Here is a 22,332-nt window from a genome sequence, read left to right as displayed (position 1 = left end):
CCTACGTACAATGAATATACACATCCACCCGATCCATCCATCTCAGACCTAATAGTCCATCCAGTGTAGTCCAAAAATCCCAGATCCAAGCATTTCACATTTTCATGATATTCATGATCTAGGGGGTATTTTTTCTCATAAAGCAGAAAGCCATGCCCTACTATGCCATCCTATCATGCAATGTCCTCCCATACCAAGAAAATCATACCCTCACACTCCAGCCAAGTGAACATGCATACGCCAAAGCCATGTTGTAAGTAGCAAAAATGTACGCCAACGATTGAATTAGTTCGTCTTCCATCCTTCCATCCATCCATATTCCTTAAATATCAACGCCGACATTAAGCATCTAGCACCTATGCAAAGAAGCTAATCCATTCAACCAAAAAAAGAGTCAATTTTGCAAAACTCCACGCACACTGTGCTCACTTTTTCATTTGTAATCGTAACGTAAATATGAAGAATGAAAATTTTCAATCATCGTCCAATTCAATAATTTCGACCACCGCTTTATTGACGCCATTTGTTGATTTCTTACTTGGCCTATTTCCGTCTATGGATTCGTCGTCATCGTCATCTCCACCAGTAGTTGACTTTCGTTTGTTTGAAGGTTGCGGCTCTGGCTTTGCGCGCCAGGTACCATCTGCCGCGACCAGGATTGATTTAACTTCAAGATTATCTTGTGCCTGTAGTTCGTCTCTGATGGAAGCCATGAATTCATCGAGCAGAAGGCTATATGGACGTGCATCTGCCGAGCAAAGCGGGCACTTCCAGACGTCAATCATGGAAGGTTGCTCAGGTCGTTTTGGTTTGCTTATCCGTGTCAACAAGAAAGTCGCTAGATCAAAGCATTCCCGATGCAGGCAATTTTTACCACGAACAGGAATTTCGAAGATCCTCGAGGTGAAAGGATCCGTCAGACTAATGGAGAGATCGCTAGCCACTATTAGGAGTTCATCATCGTCTTCAGTCGGAACTGCAAGCTTCTTCTTGATCTCTTCCACAACCGTAGCTGCAGGAATTCTTTGCTCCTTGCAAATGTCCATAATTTCACCGTGTTGTAAAATCTCAATCTCTTCCACAGCAATAAAGTATTCTTTTTGTTTGATTGCCGTAGTCAACTTCGGCATTGAGATCGTAATCACGTTGATTCCAGTATGTATATAAGGTGTAACATCGACTGGAAGATCTTTACCATGATGTTGTTTGCGTCTAACCTCCAATTCTTTGCCGTTGATATCCATAAATATTACGTCAGGCCACACCGTTTCTGAAACAACCCACCTCGAAACGGGAAATGCGTCTGTACCTGCGACATCCGACAAACATCTTAATCGGTATTGCAGAGATTTAGATCCAACTTCACGGACCACTAAGGGATCTTTGCCGATTAATCTATCGCGAGAAATATGATTTATTGTATCAGTGGGGATGTGAAACTCGAACTTGTTGAGTGCAAGTTCGAAGGGTATCTTTCTTGGAGCCATTGGGAAATTCTTCACAAATTGATAGAATCTGCGAGCTGTATCATCACCCTGGGGAACATTAACAGTAACCAGGCGAGGGCTTCGAACATCAGCTTGATGAAGAGCATTTAAATATGGATCCGGAATCCCTTGAGGATGCATAAAACCATGGGGTGGAATCAAAGGTCTTTTCATGGGGTCAGTCATGCCATAAATCCGGCGCTGCTGCTCCTCAATACTCATCGGTCTTGGACATGGAGGTATCTGAATTCCTTGATTGAGATTCTGCGCATGGATAGAACTATTCATCGATGGAAGTGTACGCTCGCTAGAAACGCTATTGTTTCTGCTGCCATTTCTGCTAACATTTCTTGACGGAAATTGCTGCTGTTGACCATTGGGAGGATTGCTATCTCTTCTCAGACCAACTTGACGCTGCACTGATAAAGCTTGCTGTTGCTGAGACGCCTGATGCTGATTGTTGGGTTGCAGTTCAGCGGGCATGGAACGCTGTAGCCATTCCTGCTGTTGCTGAAGCTGCAATTGCTGCATTTGAGCTTGTTGAAATTGATGCAAACTCATCTGTTGAGGATTGTTTGCACCGTACTGTCCTTGTTGACCAAACTGTTGCAGATGTTGTTGTGGATGATATGTCTGTTGTCTAGGATCGTATATTGAATCGTAACTGTATTGTCCTTGAACTCCCTGATTCTGTGCAATAATTGATGATTGAGTGCCGTTGTTATGCATCACCGACGGTGAAAATTGAGGACCATTACTTTGCAAGACAGGTGAAGAGAATCGGAAAGCTTGTTGCATTGGCGATCCCATGGACAAACCTTGCATAGGAATCGGACTAGGTGTATCTGCAGCTGTGCGTGGTGTATTATTTGGATGATTCACGCCAGCACTTATCATATTTGAAGACAATGGAGGTCCCGTAAAAGATGTACGTATTTGGCCTAAGTTTTGACTGATTTGACGATTTCGAACATCATTTCGCTGACGAAACGTATTTGGGTTAGAAACCAAAGTAGAACCATTCGGGGGAGGGCACAACCCGTTTGCAGCCACTGGGATTTGACCTGTATTCGAGGGAAGTGTAGGTGCAGTTGTTGAAGGTACCGGTGCGATATTTGCAAGTTTCTTCTGGCGTGATTTCTGTGATATCATCTTGTATCTCTCACATATGATTTTAGTTCTTTCTTTAATCTCCTTTTCAGTCGGTGGACGTGAAGTATTATACCGAGCTGCAAGTTCTCTGTGTCCAGTTCTATCTTGCTCGAACACTCTCTCCATCTGGTTACCGAATTCGTCATCCACGATATTAAGGTTTCGCCTTGTAGCGGTGAATACAATGTTTTGCAGAGTAGGTGACAACAATCCTAGTTGATTAATTAGTTCATCAACTAGTGGAGGATATCCTCTACTAGTACATAGCCTCGTTAACTCTGGCCAAGTAGAGGCCAATCTCGAAAGAAATGTCCCGACTTCGTGAATGATGCGCCGATATGGCTCAGATGTTCTTATTAGATCCACCAATGGACTTGGAAACTTGGCAAACCATCTGAGATGAGTTGGAGCCATACCCTCATTATCTCGTATCAGCTGACCTAAGATCCGAAATGCATGAGACAAGGTCACTGAGTCTGGAAGCCCAGGGATACTTGTGACATCTTTACGGTTTGTATCCCATACACAAAAGAGCTGATGTATTGCAACATAATGAGCGTCATAAGAATTGCAAGCAGTTTCCATTAAACTGAACCTTGGCTTTTCGAGCGCGGAATTCAAGTTGGCCATACCCCCACAATGTTCAACATATTGTTTTACCAATTCAACGCAAGATTTCAAGGAAGGCATAGTAGGTTGAAAACCCCGTCGTGGGAGATGTTGCGCATAAGACAATGATGTTTGATCCACATTGCCCGGCATCATAGCTACTGTCGCCGAGTCCCCTGTTGTAACAGAAGGCACCGGGTTGCTTATGTTTTGATCTGGAGAGGGTCTAGATGGTATATCATGGGTTGTTTGTCTAATCGAGGTGGTGCTCACTGCGGTCTGTGGTTGAGGTGATGTTCCCGACGGAGGAGACCTTGCAGATATTTCCACTGTGCGAGCTTCGTCGATTTCACCTCTTGATGCATCAGGGAGTGTTTGAGGCTGGGCTATATCGATGTTTGAAGGTGTAGTACATGCTTTTTGAAGGGCTTGACTAGTTGCGAGTGTAGCATTCACTCTCAGAGGACCATGCGATCCGGAAACTGCGGCGGTGTGTGTATTAAGAGGCACAGAATTATGCGGCGAGCCGGGACTTGATGATTTGTTACTTGTTACTGGCGATAGTAGATTTGCGGTCGAACCTCTAAGATTACTGTGGTTAGCCTCAAATTATTCGATGAAGGTTACTTGTAATGTGTGCCTGATAGAAAAAGGCATATCGAGGTCGCGAAGCGTACGTTTAAACAGGATCCGGATACCTAGGCCGTGGCAATAAAACTTCTAGCTTTGGAGTCCACAGTACGTCCGTCCATGTCTATGAAGATCCTTGCGCGCCCATCACTTGATACAGTGAATTGTGGATGGGTTTGGATCAGTGAATTGAAGATAACGTACCTTTGAGTGTTAGAATTGCTCTGATCGGATGGTTTGGTAATGCTAGGGCGTCGTGGAGTCGGTCGAACTGGTGCCCCTCCCGCAAGCATCCAAGATTTTTGTCGAGACCCGCCGAAAAAGGCGTTTAATGTGGCATTAGAGGAGACAACATCTCGTTCGGTCATGGCAGAATGGCCATCTTTATCGGGCGGTCGGCGCATGTCTCAGGTTTGCTGTCGTCGAGAATTCATTGATTCTGTCTTGGTAACAATCCAAGGTTGACTTGAAAAGCATTAGAGTCCTCTGATGTATGAAGGAATATCAAATGCTTTTCTCCTCGTCCCTCGCCTTTGCTCCCTCGCCCACACTCGCTGTTCCTGTGTTTAGGGAGTTTGTGTGGTGGAAAAAGAAAGGAATTGATTGAGCCCTGTCTCATAGTATGAGATAAGATGTTCCGGACCAGGGTTGCCTAAAAGATGTTTGATCTTCTTCTTCCTCTTCTTCTTCTTCTTTATTTTGCAATATGAAGGCGTCAAATTATGATAGGAATAATATTAACATAATTTTGATATAGAGCGGGGAGGTTGCTTTGTCTAATTTGTTTCTGGGAAGGGAACAGTTACCACCGAGATGTGATGTTGGGTGAGGTTCGGTATCAATAATAATAAACTTGGAACCTTAGGGAAGTACTGAATGACAACCAGCCTCAAAGGTGAATGAATGAAACCATATGCATGAAAGATGGGAAGTAATAAATTGATGAATTGATGATAACCAATCAAATGCCTCTATTAATAAAATTTTATAAATTAGTATTGACAGTTAAGGAATACCAAGTACGTGAGACAGAATCTACTTATTTATGGATTGACTGTAGATAGAGGGATGGATTTGGAAATGCAAAGGAAATAGATAAACTTTAGGAAAGGTCTTCTTATATGCATTGGTTTGGAGAAGCCCAACTGTTGGACGGCCAGAATAAGTCCGAAAAGGAGGAAAGAAAATCAACAGCAACAGCAATAGCAATAGCATTAGCATTATGGAAGAGCATGACTTTTATTATTAGTTGTGTGAGGGATTACAAGTTGCAAATACCTCTTCTTTCTTCCTTCCCTTGAGTTACCTTTGACCTCTCACCTCTTACCGTAGTACCTAGGTATGTGTGGGAGTACTACCTACCTGCATTGATTAACGTACCATCCCCAGTAGAGATCCACAGAAAGATACGCTCTTGCGTGACGGGATCGTGATGTTATTTGCCTAGGACTACCTAGTACCTGTATAGCTCTTTTATCACATTGACTACAGGACTACTAGAGAAGTGTTGATATATAGGTAATTAGAAGGGAAGAAAGGACTTGATATCACATATAAAAGGACACCTATCTACGTATAGCGAGGTCCCTTTTGTGTCTATGGTTATAATTGTAGGCAAGACTATGGTATATATTACTATATAATAACAGAAAGTCCAGTGGAAGGCCATTCCATACTCCGTACAGCAAAGCTTTTTCTATCGTATGGTTGTGGTAATAGTCACTTCTAGATTTCCATACCCCTCCTTTACCCTCCATGGAAAAAGACTGGGATCAAAGTTGATAGAAGAAATCATGGATTTGGTTGGTTGTTCACAGCGGCAAGCTTTGGTCAATGATTATCGGTCGTGCAGCTTACCTTGAACACTTCCTTCAAAAATCCAGGGAGAATGATATACCGGTACACTGTACTGTTCCTATAACTATCTAGTACGAACTTTCGAAAACAAAACAGATTTAGAAGCATGGAAGTGATGGAGAAACAACATCAGATCTCGGCCAATGGGATGCGGTCATTATCAGATAGATGCATATCAAAAATTCATTCTACGGAGCATTCCTGCAACTCTTCAAACACCGACTGATAACTAATAACTACCTGCAACCTAGTACCTAGGTACGTAGTAATAACTTTTCACCCACTTGCCCAAAGCACTCACTCACTCACTCTCTCTCTCTCTCACTCTCCAATGCCGAAAACAGCTAAAATCCAAACCAATCCAAACAAAACATCCCTCCCCACGCCTAACCTTTGGGAATTTTATAGACTTTCGGCTTTTAGACTCACAGACTTTTTATTAGACTCACAGACTCGCAAACTCACATACTCACTTCAATCTAACTCCACTTCCTAGACTAACTATAGAAATTCCCACATTATATACTGCTAGGTACATGGTACCCTTCTTCACTTGCATTGCGAATCGCGATACGCCGACATCTCTCTTTCTGATCTCTCTCAACCCTCCCACCACCATTCATTTATTTTCACTATCCTTATTCTTATTACACCACCACACTTTACTTCACTCACCTTACTTCACCCGATACAGTACCATCTTTCACTCCTTCATCCACCCACTTCCAATTCCTATTTAATGTTCCACGACTCCATCATGTCCCCCTGATCCAAAACATTCTCAATCCACTTTATCAGGAGTTTTTATCCTCCTGTCCTCTGTGTATTTGACTTGGCAGTTGTACTACACCTGCTACCCATGTTGCGACAACAAATTCACTTTTGTTGTCATTAATGCAACCCCAAAATCCCTTTGAAAATCCCTTTGCGACTAAATTTTGAGGCAACGGACCCTTTCGATCCCTAGAACATACCATTCTACGACTATACACTGATCTCGATAAGCACACACTCAACTAAAGATTCAAAGCACAACAACAATTCAGATGGTTAGTCTGTAAATACCTAGTGAAGGACCCTAGGGAGGACGACAAGATATTTGAAGAGCTGGACAGAATTGATCAAGATGGAACGACCAACAACAATGCAATCGCATCGACCGGATGCACCACGCCCGGAGCCTGGATCAACTTTGATTGTAATCCGTAAGTCAAATTCGCCCTGGTTACTCTTGGGAACGGGATTATGATGGACATCGATATAAATCAACTCCAATAGATCGTCACGTTGGGGAGTTTTGCCACTGATGATTAAGCTAGATGATTTCTCTGCCCGGAGTTCTGATGAGCTCAGCTTGTCAAAAGGAGATCGAGTTGAATTAATAGAGCGGGATGATGAATTTGGAGACGGATGGTACCTCGGAAGGAGTCTAGTAAACGGATCGAGTGGTTTATTTCCCGAAGGTGAGCTTCCCATGCGAAAATGGTGTCGTACTGGGAATTGAGATTGATGAATCGTAAAAGTCTATACTCGATTAGCCCCTCGTGGATCCCCTTCCTATCCAAATCTCTCGACAGCTTCGATGTCTCAACTAGGAGCTCTGCAAATTCCGCTGGCTCAACAATCTTTCCAACAATCTCCTCAACCGATCGCGCAAAGCCCCTCGAGTGAAACTACAATTCTGCCCGAAGCTCTGGGGGCCATTTCAGATATACTCTCATCCGGTCCATCTTGCTCATCTCCGACTTCAATTGAATCTCCAGCAGGTACTGCCGCAAAAACACTACCGCCACTGAGTGCAGCGAGCGCGAGTTCAGCAGCAAAGTCCCATGCCCATGGGCAGGATAGCCCAGTGATGAATGAAACTCTGAGTGTGATTGATGAGCATATAACAGATATGACCCATATTGTTGGTTCTGTGCCAAAATCAATCAACGACTCTGGCAGCGAATATAGTAGCCATCATCCTGATGCAAGATTATCATATATCAATGGCGAGGAAACCGATGAAGAAGAGGAAGAAATACACACACTCGAAGAGGTCAATACATGGACACCCGAGCAAGTGGCGGAATACTTGTTTACTGTGGGAGTTGAGAAGAAGCACTGTGAAGTGTTCCGAGATCAGGAAATCACCGGAGATGTTTTACTGGGCATGGATCAAACATCGGTTTTCTTGAAAGAATTTGAATTGGGTTCTGTTGGACGAAGGTTGAAAACTTGGCAAAAGATAAAAGCCCTCCAAGACGAAGTAAATGGTGAAACTCCAACCAGAAGGAACACTGGTACATATGCTGGTAGTGAAATTGGCTCCGAGGATGGTGGTCGTCGCAGTCGCAATGGTACTCCATCAGCAATGCTACCAAGAAACTTCAGTTTGAGCAACAGGCCTGGATCATCGTCAAACAATATTCGACAATCTCAGCGCGCTCCCCGAAATGACCCTGCTATAGATTCATCTCCAGTATCTCTCAGAACTCCACAAGGCAGCCCAAGAGCCCCAGGCGAAAAGAGACCTTCTGCAGCATCAATTAGAGATTTACATCATTCTAGGCAAAGCTCGATTGGTGAATTTAGTACCACTAATTCACTCATGAGCGCCGTTGCGGGCGGGGAAGGCCGCGGTGCATCTTCGCACAGGAAGCAAGCCTCATTTAACAAAGATTGGTCCCTTGGTGATGCAACGTCCGCCATATCTCAACGGCGTTTATCTTCGAGTCGTCCGTTAACCTCCGCTGGTCTCACAGAAATTACCACCAAGGAATCTGCAGACCAACCATCTGAAATTACAGCGCCCCCTACTAATTTAGATTTAGACCGAGGGTATTTTTCGGGTGGTGAATTGGAGGGCCGACAGAGAAACGTGCTACGTAAGAGAGGTAGCACAGCTGATCACTCTAGAAATTCCAGTTACACTGATGAGCAGCGATTAAGGACCGCAACAACAAATTCAAGACATTCCAGATTTGGTAGTATTGATGCAACGAGAGAAACACCACCACCGACGGCAGCACAAAAATATTACGGCTTATCTGTGAATGGTCGTCGGAGAACTCCTTCAGAAAGTTCCATTAATACACCTCCTCGACCAGTACCACCCCCGAAGGACGATTTCCCACTTGTCACCAAACTCCAACCAGAAAAATCCATGGATAGCATACTATCGCCGAAATCGCCAAGTCTCCGACAAAATCATCCTAGCGATTGGCTGCAACCTGTTAAGCCAACAGGATCTTCGAGTCATTTCAGCATGCGCGCGATCTCTGACGCTGTTACCGGTCGTGAGAAATCCCGGATTACCTCACCAACAGAAACTTTATCTTCCTCAACAAAAGAATCTCCACTGCAATCCCCCTCGAGAACCGGTTCAAGCACACGTTCAGGTGGTCCGAGCTTTGAATTGGAACCTCGAGATGATAAAATGGCAATGATTACTCCGAAGACATCTAGAAAGAAGTCCAAGAAGGAGACTAGTGCTTATACTCGGGGTTTGGAAAAGAAAACGCCCCAGGAACAAATGGTCGGGGCAGATTACAGTGGATGGATGAAAAAGAAGAGTTCGAATCTTATGACAACATGGAAACCTCGACTTTTTGTGTTGAAGGGCCGCCGGCTATCTTATTATTATTCCGAGACCGATGAGGAGGAAAAAGGACTGATCGATATTTCATTCCACCGAGTCTTGCCAGCCGACACTGATCGCCTTACTGGCCTTCATGCCACTCTGACGGGTGCAACGACCAGCCCTACAAGCCCAATTAATGCGCAAGAAACCATTGCATCAGCGGAGGCAAATGCCGAACCAGAATCCTCACTAAGCAAAAGTGGTGGTGATTCTATGTTTATTTTTAAACTCGTACCACCACGAGCTGGTCTTTCTAGAGCCGTCAATTTCACCAAACCCACTGTGCATTACTTCGCAGTACCAAATATCAAACAAGGCAGATTGTGGATGGCCGCACTAATGAAAGCTACCATCGACCGAGATGATTCCAAACCTATAACTACAACTTACCAACAGAAGACAATTTCTCTTGCCAAAGCAAGACAAATGCGACATCGTCCTCCAGCGCTCATGAATCTTGATGAGAAAGTCGAAGAAGAAACCTTAAGAACTCCGGCAAGCGATAAGCATGGCCTCAATATTCATGGAATCATATTCGATCGCGACGAGGGTGATAGTGGTGTCTCTGGGGTTTCAAAACGAGAGAGTGCGAATACAGGGACGAGTCATGTACCAGAAGGTGCGGGTATAAGTAATACTTATTCGCCAGATATCGATGATCTCGAACCAGAAACTTCGTGAGGTGGAAGTTTAGAGGCTGAATGAACAATGATTAAGATGTACGGACGCAATCCATGATTGAGCCTGATGACGAGCACAAAGACGCATATGAAAAACTTTTTCTTTCAACTACCTCGCTGTTGTTTTTCTTTACTTAACTCTTCTGGAAATTCTTCGATACGGACCCGGTACCGATGTCTATCTAACGGGATATCGATAGAAGCATACAATTTCAGACATTTAAATAATATACCCTGTTCTAATTCTAGTGTGGTGTGCATATGGTGGGGATACCTAGTGGGTAGGGATATTTTGGTTGGGCGGAAGGTTGGGATATTTGGTTGGTTTGGGGATGGATGGAAGGTAATGAATAGGCTAGGGTTGGTGAGCAGGTATGAAGAGAGGAAATCAAGCAACGACTTTCCTCTTTTCCCTCTTTTCATAAGAACACAAATACCCTTCTTTGCATTATCGAGAGTTACAGACGTGAGAGGGAGGAGAGATCTGGATGATTGGGAGTGGAAGCAGTACTTGAGTGGAGGTATCATGGAAGTGTTGTGGACAGTGAATGGTATGGTAGGATGATTGACTTTCTGAAAAGATTAAAATAGAGAAAGTAGCTATTGAAATCTGAGGTTGGAGGGAGAGAGTGGAGAAATGAAGATGAAGTTGAAAGCATTGAAATGTACGTAGAGAATTACATTTGAAATGAAAATGAAATGAAAATTTCAATTTTAGCTTGTACTCGATGTTGAGGCCTGGCTGGGCCTGCTGGGACTTGGATTGTAAATGTGAATGTAAATGTACATGTGAGTGTGAGTATAAGTGTGAATATGATATAACGTGGTTTATCAGCGAGCGGGCCACTTTTACCTCAATTTATCATTTCAAACCCATATTATTTAACAACAATTAAATCAATTGATTGAAACTATCAAGAATCTAATAATCTAGGATCTATTATACTATTCTGACAAGTTCTTGAATTATGACCAGTCTTTCCACACTTACTACAGCATCGACTAGTAGATGATTCCCTATTAAAATTTCCCTCATTTTGACGCTCGTCGCGTTGAATCTGATTATCAACCTCTTGTTATGATAATATATCTTCAGCTTCTTGTTCAATAAGTACTCCTTCATTATGTAGTTGAATTTTTTTAGTGTGTCGACATTTACTTAATACCTCATTTGCTCTTCGAAGCATACGATTCTCAGCACTCAAAAATGTAACTTCATATACTAATCTCTCTATACCTTTAACTAAAGCTTGTATAGTCTCAAATATAGGTATAGGAGAGCTTGATTGATGATGAGCCATTCGAGCTTTTATTAGAGTTGATTGTAAGAGAGCCTCAGTTGGATTATGAGGGATTTGAGAGATCTAAGAGTTGGTAAGTTCCAAGGAGGTAAATGGAGAAGTAGAAGTACGAATCCTAATATCTAGTTTTGAGAGTATAGATTGAGGATCGAATGGTATTAGACCTGCTTCTCGAAAACCAGCTTTCATATTCTGAATAGTAAATGATTGTAAATATGCAGCTTTGAAGGCTATAAAGAATTCAATCTTGGTAATATGATTGATATAAGCTTTGATAAATCCTTCAATTTGATAACCATATAAACGTTTGAATACGCCAAAACATTCAACATCGAGTGGTTGAATTAAATGACTTGAATGTGGTGATAATTTGAGGCATATAATATCATTTGATTTGCAATATGATTAAAAAGGTATTGATTCATAGCTTTCGTACCCGTCCAATACTAAAATTCGATATTTGCCCTTCCTTTAACGAATAATATGTTTATCGAAATGCTTTAACCATTTTAACCCTATCTCATTATTCGTCCATCCATTGGAAGTAGGTTTAATAACCCAATCCACAGGAAAATCGGTTTCGGTATACCAATTGGAAAGATGAACTTGTCCTTGAACTACCAGAAATGGAGGTATAGTTTCACCCTCTTCATTGCTACATATAATTGCCGTAGCCCACTCTCGATTGCCTGGTTGTATTGTCTTGCTTCTGCCATTTCGTTCAGCACTAGTTACAACCATTCCAGGGCATATTATACCCATCATGAAGCTGGTTTCGTCGAAATTATAGAAATCGGAATCGACAATACTATATTTCGCCTGCATATTTGATATCAATCGAAACCACTCTTCAATAAGCTTGGGATCTTCATAGAGAGCTCTTTGAAAATCATAAACGCGATTAAAATGCATCTTTAATTCTGGGCATCGTTTAACAAAGCAATGAGCCCAGAGCTTTCCAACCTTCTTCGCACCCCGCGATTCGAGGATATAATTCGCTATGTCTTCTACATCACTTAATTTAGGTGCAAACCCCCTCTCATCCATATCGATTATATACTAGATAAGCACTTTCTCTTCTAATTTGGTCAAATTATGACCATTTGCTCGAGATTCGATACGAGGGGTAGTGTTACGAGGTTTGCCGTCTAGATCACGTGGAAGTGCTCTAGGCTCTCGAGGTAGTTTATAACTAGGCGTCAAGCAGGGACTTAAAGTAATGACAATAATGATATGCAATTCGTAACTAATAGTAGAGTATACTAAATGATTGATCTTGAGCACAAAGCTCTATACAAAGGAAATTCATCTTGATTATATAGACCTTCGTGTTCTAGCTGATCAGTAGGATCAGTATGGCTCAGTACTGAGCTTGCTGATCCTCACTGAGTCAGTCACATGATATTGGTAGCACGTGAGCGTCTTCTTGTTACCCGGCGTAACAGGTAGTACCGTCCATTCTGCGCTGAATCTTTGTACGCGGGATATTATATAGCTTAGCAGCCTTCCGAATGCTTAATTTTTGGTCTTTATTGATAGCTTCGATAGCTAAAAGTATTCGACCTTCTTGATTATTCGATTCCATAATATATTGTTGATAAATCGCGTATTGAAGTTGAAAGATATAAATTGAGGTAAAAGTGGCCCGCTCGCTGATATGGCCCGCTCGCTGATAAACCACGTTAAATGAATATATATACAAAGTGTAACGATACTGTACTGGAGGCAGCGGCTGCCTGAGGTTTCGTCTGGTTGGTAGTTGTGGGTTAAGGCTTTATCACTAGTCTTCACTTGGAAGTGAAGTCGTTACTAGATCAAGTAGAATGTAGGTAAACTAATTGATAACTAAGTTGAGCACGAAGCTCCTAAACTATGAAACTACTCTGACTATATACTGAACAATAAAGGGGGCCCCTAGGAGCTTTCTGGCTCCTCAAGACTCCTTATCACGCGATTTCTGATGGTGCGTGCGCATACGATCTTCAGGTGACCAAGATCACATACTAATTCGATGAAATCTGATCGTGTTTGCACACGGCCTAAGCTCTCCTAATTAATCAGTTTGCTACCATCGTAACACCATCAATCCTAATGGTGAATCGTGACAAAGTTATTACATCAATTTTAAGAAAAAAATTAATTTGAATATTAAATGATTAAATTATTAAAAAAATTTATTAAGTATATAAAATCCCGCCCTTTCCGCCCTCTTAATAATAAAAGTTAGACCGACTTATAAAAGTAATTATTCGATTATTTGATATAAATAAAACTATACATCATAAGTTTTTTTTTTTTTTTTTTTTTTTTTTTTTCCAAAACCACCCATCCTCACCTCCCTCTCGAAATGCCAATCAGCGATATAGAAAAGTAAAAGAAAAAAAAAAGTGGCAAAAGGTGGGAAAAGAACTCCTCATATACAATCAATATCTATTTCCGCACCGAAACCAAAATCTGGCCACGTAAAGAGTTGTAAAGTAAAGAGTAAAAGAGTAAAATAAACTCTAGTACACCAATCCAAACTACACTTAGCACGATTCAATAAACCTACCTACGTACATCAACTAAATATACATTATATGAGTATGTATCCCCATTAGTCAGTCAGCCCCTCATAATTTTTCGCGTCGATCGACGAGAAGAGTGAGTGAGTGAGTGGGTGGTGCTGCCTGGTATCTGGTATCTGGATATTCCCAAGATCGACTTCGAAATGACTTGGAAGTAAAAAAAAAAAGGTAATTGATTACCTATGTAGATAGGTAGGTAGGTATGTAGTAGGTACTGACATCATATATAAAAAAGAGCACCTACGTGCGAGCGAGCGAAGGATCAAAAAGTTACTCTAGGGATAGGATAAGCTTTCCTATCTGATACTTGGAAATTACACAGTAAAGCATAGTCTGGCAAAAAAGATAGTTTAGACCGGACTGGACTTTTCGAGAGCAGAGTGGAGAAGGGCAGAGAAGATCGACTGATTGACTGACTAGATAGAAATGTAAAATAGCTACTTAATCCAATCGTGGAAAGTTAGTTTTCGGGTGATGTGCGTGTGGGGGAGGTGCTTTAATTCGCTCGTTTTCGCTTGCATGAGGTTACTACATATACCTTTGGCAGGCTCAGGTGTGGAAAGTGTATTCATTCGCCTATGAGCATGTATACCATATGCCATATAGCTTGCCATTGAGATTGTGAAGATATCTCAGTTTCTACAGAAAATTATAATTACAGAGCAGCGGAAGATACTTGACTCGATACATACATGTAAAGAGCACATAATTCTCTCATGACTGAAGATCAACATAAACCTTCCTTGATCGGGGACGCTAGAAAGGAGTCCGGTGAATCCAAGCAAGATTTGACAACCTGCTAAAAAGTTCCTAGAAGATCAAAGTAGGATAGTACTCATTCGCGCCGTTAGTTACGATTCAACGGTCTTTTTGCTTTTGAACAGATTTTACCTTTATAATCAGAGCAACTCCCACAAATCTTTTTCTTTTCCCCCAAAAAATACATCACTTTTACATAGAAGCCCCAACACTTGTTCTCAAGCCTTCATGCATACGAAAATCACAAGAACAAAATACACACGCACTTACCTACATTATGGGAACGAAATAAATTATCCGCCAAGAATATTCTCCAACAACGATTTCGACTTTGGATAGTAGCATCAAACAAACAAACAAACAAACAATCAAACAATCAAACAATCAATCAATCAATCGAAACTTATCTTTTTGTATTCAAATAAATTATAGCCTTTTCAACGTGAAAGTGTCAAATATCGACTCACAATATCGCACTTAATCAACCAAAAGCGACTCGCAAAATCACACACTTAATCAACCACAAGCGACTCGCAACATTACAGACTCAATCAACCAAAAAGCGCCACTCCCCTAGCAGCCTTTACACAGCGACTTCAGATAAAATCGAAAATGAAGCTTCTAGGAATTCGAATTGGGGAAGCAAAGCCCGAATATGCTGATGCTATTAAACCTTTGGATCATGTAAAACGACTTCATGATGTTCCCAAAAATGATAATCAATCAATTGAAGATGGTCCAAATAGCCAAGAGAGTGATGGGAGTTCACCATCACCTGGTGCAAGCACTCAAAAAAGTACGCCAACGATCGAGAGTTTGAGAGATGAGGTTGAGGAAATGGGATCATGGACTTCAGGTCGAGAATGTGCGTGGTAATCTAGTGATCTCTTGAATAGGACATTCATGCTGACATCTCGATAGTAAAATTTAGAATCATGGAACTTGCCATTAGTGATATAGGTATGGGTAAGCATCAATGGCACTTGTTCATATTGTGTGGTATCGGATGGGCTGCTGATAAGTAAATTACTTCTCCTAATCTCTGCCAATGATAAGATCTGACTAGAATTAGCCTGTGGCTCCAAGGAGTAGCTTTGATCCTTCCCTCTTTATCTGCTAATTTTGAGATATCGGAACAATTGGTTCGGTACGCCACTCTCTGGTTTTACGTTGGATTATCACTTGGTGCCGCTGGGTGGGGTATCGGATCGGACATCGTAGGAAGAAGACTAGGATTCAATTCGACCCTGGCTATCACTGGAATATTTGCCTTAGGTTTGGCAAATGCGCCGAATTTTACCGCAGCTTCAATTATTCTGGCAGCAGTTGGATTCGGAGTTGGGGGCAGTCTTCCCGTAGATGGAACCATGTTTGTATGTTAAAACATTTGCCGTGAAGCTCAGCCTGCTAATGCATCAATAGCTTGAATTTCTACCACACGAAAAACGTAGTTACTTAACACTCTTGTCAATATGGTGGCCAGTAGGACAGGTGCTCACTTCGCTCCTTGCATGGCTGTTCCTTGGAACAAATTTCGACCCAAGCCGCGGTTGGAGGTTCTTCATATACTCTCTGGGAGGTATAACTTTGGCAATGGCTCTTGCTCGTCTGTTATTTGATAACGTCGAGTCACCCAAATACCTACTTGGCATAAATAAGCAAGCAGAAGCTGTAAGATCTGTTCGTGCACTAGCACATAAGAACGGCACCCAGACTTGGCTCGCCGAAGAAATTTTGAACGAAATAGGGGGAACAAGAGAGATCACTGAAGAAGTAAAGTCAAGTACAATAGTGAAGGTTCGTCAAGCGATTGCATCTTTTGTACCGGAAACGAGAAAAAAGATTTCTCCACTGTTTGGAACTCTCCAATTGGGTATAAATACTGTAAGTTGTGCACCGAGTATTCCTAGTCTTCGTTACTAAACGTTTTAGGGTTTATTATGGTTCATTTGGACTGCCATTGGAATGGGGTATCCATTATTCAACGCCTTCTTACCACAATATTTATCGAACGGTCATAAAACAGAAGAAGACTCCAATACTTATCGGAACTACGTAATAATCAGTGCCGCCGCCGTCCCAGGCTCCATTCTGGCTTGCTATCTTGTCCATAAAGCAGGTCGTCGGCGACCAATGGCCTTTGCAACAATGGTTGCCGGAGTGTTCATCTTCCTTTTCACCCTCCGCAATGACAGCATGTTTCAAGTCGGCTTTGGATGTGCCGCGTCCTTCTTTCAAAATATCATGTTTGGAATTCTTTAGTAAGTTCATCGGAATTTTAATCTTGCCGATGTGCGACTTGGTTTGTTATCTAACATCATGTAGTGCATATACCCCAGAAACATTTCCCGGGCCCAGTAGAGGAACTGGCTGTGGTATTGCCCATTCCCTGGGTAGACTCGGTGGAATATGTGCTCCTCTGATAGCAGCGAATATTGGTCCATCTAATCCAAGTTTACCTATTTACCTCAGTGGAGGTCTGATCCTTGCGGGGTGTTTGGCAATGTATTGTCTCAGAATAGAGACAAAACACAGACATGCTTCGTAAGAGAGCTGTGTAGAAAATAGGGCGAATTCAGGATACCAAGGGGTTCATTGTAGGGACCAGGTTCAATGTATCAAATAGATTAATGCGCAAAGTAGATTCGATGTACCAAAGGGCCAATGTGTAAGAAAGGCTGAATGTACCACACGGCGATGTAGAGCCCGTTCCTGACTGGATGTACTCTCATCAAATCCACATCCTCATTCCTCATCCTATTGATCTTCAATTACCAGCTTTGATGTTTCCGTGACTATACTCTCAAGGAGCTGTAGAGACATTGACAATGTTTGGAAAAGGAAGATCTATAAAGGATCCTGTGTTCGTTGTTGGTGTGATTTTGGATTAGACTTATTTGAAGCAAGTTGATAATGCCAAAGAAGAGATCTGATATGCTGGTCCGGCGACTGATAAATCTATCTCGTTCATATTGATTTGATCACTGCGATGTTAACCTTGGGATGAAGTCTGATTAAAGTAAACAACAGGGATGCGAGATGTGGGCTCGCAGACAGGCTGCAAAGAAACCCCGGCAAGCTGAGCGTCATTTCGAAAACAGCTTCATGTGCGCTGCGCACAGGGCTGTGAACCACCTAGGGTAGGTAGGTACCTACCTAAAGGAACAATCTTCTGCAAATCTTCTGCCATAATGAGAAGTCAATTGCGATTACGAGCGTAGGTTGTATTCGGAATTCGGAATTCTCGGATCACATCGTATTCAAATGCAAGATTACTCCGTCTGTATAATTCTTTCGCAAACATCAAAAGAATTCGGACGCGTAAGGTTAAGCTTTACTCATGCTCAGGTTTGCGGAAACGAGGCTGAGCACTTGAAACTTGCGCCGCCACAAATAATTCAACAGTGCGAATGAGCAATATAGTATGAAGCCTTGCGAAAGCTTTCAAAGGTTATTCATTTCTCTCAACTTTAATACTAATGTTTAGAATATTATTTCGCACCATATAGCCTGATCACCAAGATGTCCGTTCGAATACAGCTCGACAACCCTCATACCTTTTACACGAATCTCGATTTTATCAGCGGCAGAGTCATCCTAAATCTTGCGAGCGATGAGGCTGTTAGCAGGATCGTGGTGAAGCTAGAAGGAGAGAGCAAGACCCGCCTTCTGAGACCACCAGATATGCTATATGGGCAAAATCCAAATAATCCTGGCCTTTATGCCAGGAGAGATAGACAGGAGATATGCCAGGAAAATCACAAGATTTTATACAGGGTCGCAGAAGTGTTTCCCAACAAAGCAATCATAAGTTCATATACGTTAAGAGCAGGCCAACATGAATACCCTTTCCGTATCAAGTTGCCCATCAATAACGGCTGTCATGATCCAGTGTCGCAACAAATGGGACCTGGTAGCGGATTTGGAGGCCTCGGTATCCAGGGTATGCAGCAGATGCAGTATACTCACGTTAAGAGGACATTACCTCCCTCACTCACCGGATTTCCGGGAGAAGCTGAGATAAGATATTATATCAAAGTTACTGTACAAAGGCCATCAATGTTCAAGGAGAATAGAAGATCAACAGTTGGTTTTAAATTTCTGCCGATTGAACCTCCAAGGCCTCCGAAAACCACAAATGAAGCGTTTGCAAAGAGACCATATATGTTCCCAAATGGAGGGCCACTCTTTGCCAAAAAAGGCCTGTTCACAAAGAAATCCAAGCAGCTATCAGATACGTCCCCACAAGGAGAAGTAGATGTTAGACTACCTAGCCCTCCTATTTTAACTTGCAATAAGCCTTTACCAATGAGGATCCTTATAAGGAAAACCAACCCAAGTCCTGAGCACCTGCTCCTCACGTCATTGCAAGTAAACCTTCTCGGCTCCACTGAAGTAAAGGCCTCAGATGTTATTAGGGTTGAAACAAGTACTTGGGTTGTGATGAGTTTAACTGGACTATCCATCCCCATTGGATCACCGAACGATCCGATCGGTACCGAAACAGCTATAGATAGTAACCTATGGGATGCAGTTCCTTTACCAAATACTGTTGCCCCTACATTTGTGACTTGCAATCTGGCTCGTCGATATGAACTTGAGGCGAGGGTTGGATTGGGTTATGGTTACCCAGGAGAGATTCAGGTATGCTTTACAATCAATTATTCTGGTAGCGCGAGAATTCAAACTAATAAACGCAGGCCCAAACAGTATCTGTCCCTCTCAGGTTCAAAATCGAGATCTTCTCCGGCATAGAACCACCAGCAGCACTTTTGGACGCCATGACTGCTCAACCCGGTATTCCAGTTAGACCTCCGGTCAACACGGCACCGCCACCTTTCGACCCGGCATTTCCCCCACAAATTGGAGCGCCAGGAGCTCCGGCATTAGATGATGCTCCGCCTTCTTATGAGGATGCGCTAGCGGAGGATATTACCCAAGCGAATGGTAGTTCAAGACCTGCCTATAGTGGTGTTACGAATGAAAATGCTCCGGGTATCGATGAGAAAGGGGTATTAAGTAAGGGACAGCAGAAGAGCGAGGTTTAACGCACGCAATGGCTGATCTTCAGAAAACCTGGAGTGCAATTTTATTTTCTGGGAAGTGGTGAAGGAGGAGAATCAATTCCTTCAACCTTCAGTTCGGAGGAAGCTACGAATCGTACGATCACCAACAAGCTGCTGCACAGATGAGTTTTGGTTACCGACTCCATGGCGATGAACTTCAAAAGTATGAGATTGGGGTGAAAGGACAATATTCAATTTTTGGGAAACACAACGAACAATGCAGTCTTGTTACGTAATTCCGGCAAAATATCCTTATGTACAATAACACATACGCATGGATGAGACATGGAAAGCCATGGAGACATGAATCTAGCGATGAAAAAGAAAAGGACACTTACTTGAAGAATATGAGATATCCCTCGGGCATACCGACTGAAAGAGCAGCTATAGTTTAAGGCAGAGGATGTATACAGAGGGAAGAGTGTAATAAGACGAGATAATTATTAAAATAATCAATCAATGAATAAATTACAAAACTTATATTATAATCCAATATAGGATACCATTTGAAATACAGAGAGAGTACTGTGATGGTTTTGGTGGTGGAGGGGAGATGGTGGAGTAATGGATGGATGGATATGCAATTGGAGTTGGAGTTGGTTGGGAGGATTACTAGTATTATTGGTTGAGTAGATGGTTTGAGATGATTTGATTAATTAATTGTGTTATATTTTATTAATAGGAGGGAGGAGGAGGAGGAGAGAAGAGGGTATATATATCGTAAGGGATTTTTATATGTATTCTGTAACTTTGAATGTAGATAGATATATTGGTAGCAGGGAATGAATATTTTCAATTTCAGATTTCAATCTTATGGGGTTTCCTCCATGTAACTCCAGGAACGCCAGGTTTACCAATCTTTACAAAGATAGCTATCGAGCTATCGCCGCCTATGATCATCTCTTGGGCCACGGTCACTCCTATACCTTTCCCGTTCATCATATCTACCCCTGTCCCTCCTGTCCCTATCTTCGTACTTATCTCCCCTATTGCGACCATCTCGCCTATCATCCCTAAAACTATAATCTCTCCTATTCTCGCGGGGACTTCTACTTCTTTCTCGCTTATTTTCATCGGGTTTCCCCTCCCTTTCATGTCTCTTCCTTAACTCATCCTCATCAATAACCATACCGTATTTGTCTCTTCTTGGACCTGAACTATAATCCGCATTCTTATATTGTCTCTTCTTCTCCAATCCACTGACACCACCAAAACCCCCGCCTCCTTGTCTTCGCTTGGAATTTGTTGCCGTTCGCCAGGTATCAGATAATTTTGACACACTCTGGGAAAAGTCGACATGGATTCTGTGATCGTCTATGAGAACGCCCTGCATCTTGAAGTATGCCTGTTCGCAAGATTTTTGATCCTCATATTCGATAAATGCATACTGTAAGCTGTCTCCGGTTCGTTTATCTCGGATGACCTCACAAGAGAGAATTTTGCCAAAACGACTGAAGATAAGCTCGAGATCCTCATCTGGAATAGAAAATTAGTGTTTAAATTATAATCAATTTGAAATTTTGCGTCTTGCCTGTAGTGACTGGATTAAGCTTGCACACGAAAAGAACATTCTCCGGCGGTTTGACTTCTGCAAAAGGTAGATCTCCAACCATCTCCAAAGTCAAGGCTTGTGCTCGTGCTTCCCGCTCTCGTCGCTGTTTCTCAACGGCCTCAACATCTGTCTCTTCGTTCAAATCGTCATCTTCGGCAATGCGAACCGTAGCTAGCTGCGCTTTCGAAGGCACAGGACTTTCTGGTGGCTCGACAAGATCTGCTGGATCATCATAAGGATCATCTAAAATAACCGTGTGCTTGATTCGAATGTCCACCAAAGGCCGTCCTTTTTCATCGCAAAAAGAATCGTTGATCTTCTCAAGCGCATCGAATCCTTCTACAACCTTGCCAAATATAGCTGCCTTGCCATCTAGATAGTCTAAATCATCTCCCAAGGTAATTATGAATTGACTGCCTGCGAGACGTTCGTCCGGATCTCTGGTCGACGGCGCAGTCGCCATACTAACAGTCCCCCTCTCCGCATGCTTCAATTTTGGGTGAAAATCGGCCTTGAATGTTTTCTTTGCTGGCCCTTCTAATAATCCCCAGATCGAGCTTCCCCCGTCGCTGTCTTTCGAGTCGGGTCCTATTGGATCGCCAGTTTGGCACGAGAAATTTTTCTGGACACCATAGATCGGGGAGAAATTGTAGTATTTAATTTTGCACAGCTTTAGGAAGCTAGATTACCGCGATGTCTTAGTATCTATGCGTTCAGCTACTTCATAAGGCATGGAGGGACATCAAGATTCAAGACTTACTTTTCACAAAGTTTGGGAGAGTAATCGACCAAGAGGTCGATAACAATATCACCAGCAGATGTTTCCAGAAGTACACTCATGATATTGAAAATGCCTAATGTTGATCTCAGGTTGTAAAGCTGTGTGTGATGCAAGGTAAGTTCTAATGATCATCACACAAGCGCGGAACCGCGGCTATATTACACAGGATCATCCACCAGTGATCGATAACGAAAGCGCAATTGACCAATCATGGCAGCATCGCAGTTTAGCCTTTTATTTTTATATATATATGCTCGATGCGTTTT

General features: G+C 42.4%; 8 protein-coding genes across 8 annotated transcripts; 3 read left to right on the top strand and 5 right to left on the bottom strand.

Moving 5' to 3' along the window:
* Positions 1 to 473: 473 nt before the first annotated feature.
* Positions 474 to 4,246, bottom strand: SS1G_00963 (hypothetical protein; the record flags this gene model as incomplete). Its single annotated transcript, XM_001598824.1, has 3 exons — positions 474 to 2,851; positions 3,056 to 3,831; positions 4,083 to 4,246. The coding sequence occupies 3 exons, from the start codon at positions 4,244 to 4,246 to the stop codon at positions 474 to 476; spliced, it is 3,318 nt and encodes a 1,105-aa protein (XP_001598874.1).
* Positions 4,247 to 7,632: 3,386 nt separating this feature from the next.
* Positions 7,633 to 10,041, top strand: SS1G_00962 (hypothetical protein; the record flags this gene model as incomplete). Its single annotated transcript, XM_001598823.1, has 2 exons — positions 7,633 to 8,455; positions 8,552 to 10,041. The coding sequence occupies 2 exons, from the start codon at positions 7,633 to 7,635 to the stop codon at positions 10,039 to 10,041; spliced, it is 2,313 nt and encodes a 770-aa protein (XP_001598873.1).
* A 1,075-nt stretch (positions 10,042 to 11,116) lies between these two features.
* Positions 11,117 to 11,341, bottom strand: SS1G_00961 (hypothetical protein; the record flags this gene model as incomplete). The annotated part of the gene is made up of 1 exon (XM_001598822.1): positions 11,117 to 11,341. One exon carries the CDS (start codon positions 11,339 to 11,341, stop codon positions 11,117 to 11,119), a length of 225 nt encoding a protein of 74 aa, XP_001598872.1.
* A 471-nt stretch (positions 11,342 to 11,812) lies between these two features.
* SS1G_00960 (hypothetical protein) lies at positions 11,813 to 12,388 on the bottom strand (the record flags this gene model as incomplete). The annotated part of the gene is made up of 1 exon (XM_001598821.1): positions 11,813 to 12,388. One exon carries the CDS (start codon positions 12,386 to 12,388, stop codon positions 11,813 to 11,815), a length of 576 nt encoding a protein of 191 aa, XP_001598871.1.
* A 382-nt stretch (positions 12,389 to 12,770) lies between these two features.
* SS1G_00959 (predicted protein) lies at positions 12,771 to 12,926 on the bottom strand (the record flags this gene model as incomplete). The annotated part of the gene is made up of 1 exon (XM_001598820.1): positions 12,771 to 12,926. One exon carries the CDS (start codon positions 12,924 to 12,926, stop codon positions 12,771 to 12,773), a length of 156 nt encoding a protein of 51 aa, XP_001598870.1.
* A 2,353-nt stretch (positions 12,927 to 15,279) lies between these two features.
* Positions 15,280 to 17,383, top strand: SS1G_00958 (hypothetical protein; the record flags this gene model as incomplete). The annotated part of the gene is made up of 7 exons (XM_001598819.1): positions 15,280 to 15,532; positions 15,589 to 15,688; positions 15,740 to 16,040; positions 16,090 to 16,551; positions 16,600 to 16,928; positions 16,993 to 17,211; positions 17,311 to 17,383. 7 exons carry the CDS (start codon positions 15,280 to 15,282, stop codon positions 17,381 to 17,383), a joined length of 1,737 nt encoding a protein of 578 aa, XP_001598869.1.
* An 806-nt stretch (positions 17,384 to 18,189) lies between these two features.
* On the top strand, positions 18,190 to 19,715 carry SS1G_00957 (hypothetical protein; the record flags this gene model as incomplete). Its single annotated transcript, XM_001598818.1, has 2 exons — positions 18,190 to 19,311; positions 19,368 to 19,715. The coding sequence occupies 2 exons, from the start codon at positions 18,190 to 18,192 to the stop codon at positions 19,713 to 19,715; spliced, it is 1,470 nt and encodes a 489-aa protein (XP_001598868.1).
* An 898-nt stretch (positions 19,716 to 20,613) lies between these two features.
* SS1G_00956 (hypothetical protein) lies at positions 20,614 to 22,125 on the bottom strand (the record flags this gene model as incomplete). The annotated part of the gene is made up of 3 exons (XM_001598817.1): positions 20,614 to 21,204; positions 21,293 to 21,965; positions 22,046 to 22,125. The coding sequence occupies 3 exons, from the start codon at positions 22,123 to 22,125 to the stop codon at positions 20,614 to 20,616; spliced, it is 1,344 nt and encodes a 447-aa protein (XP_001598867.1).
* Between the last annotated feature and the right edge of the window lie 207 nt (positions 22,126 to 22,332).

This window comes from Sclerotinia sclerotiorum, genomic scaffold (assembly GCF_000146945.2).
Source record: "Sclerotinia sclerotiorum 1980 UF-70 scaffold_1 genomic scaffold, whole genome shotgun sequence".
NCBI classification, from domain to species: domain Eukaryota; kingdom Fungi; phylum Ascomycota; class Leotiomycetes; order Helotiales; family Sclerotiniaceae; genus Sclerotinia; species Sclerotinia sclerotiorum.
Note: the sequence above shows the minus strand (reverse complement) of the source record. Positions and strands in the feature narration are given on the sequence as shown.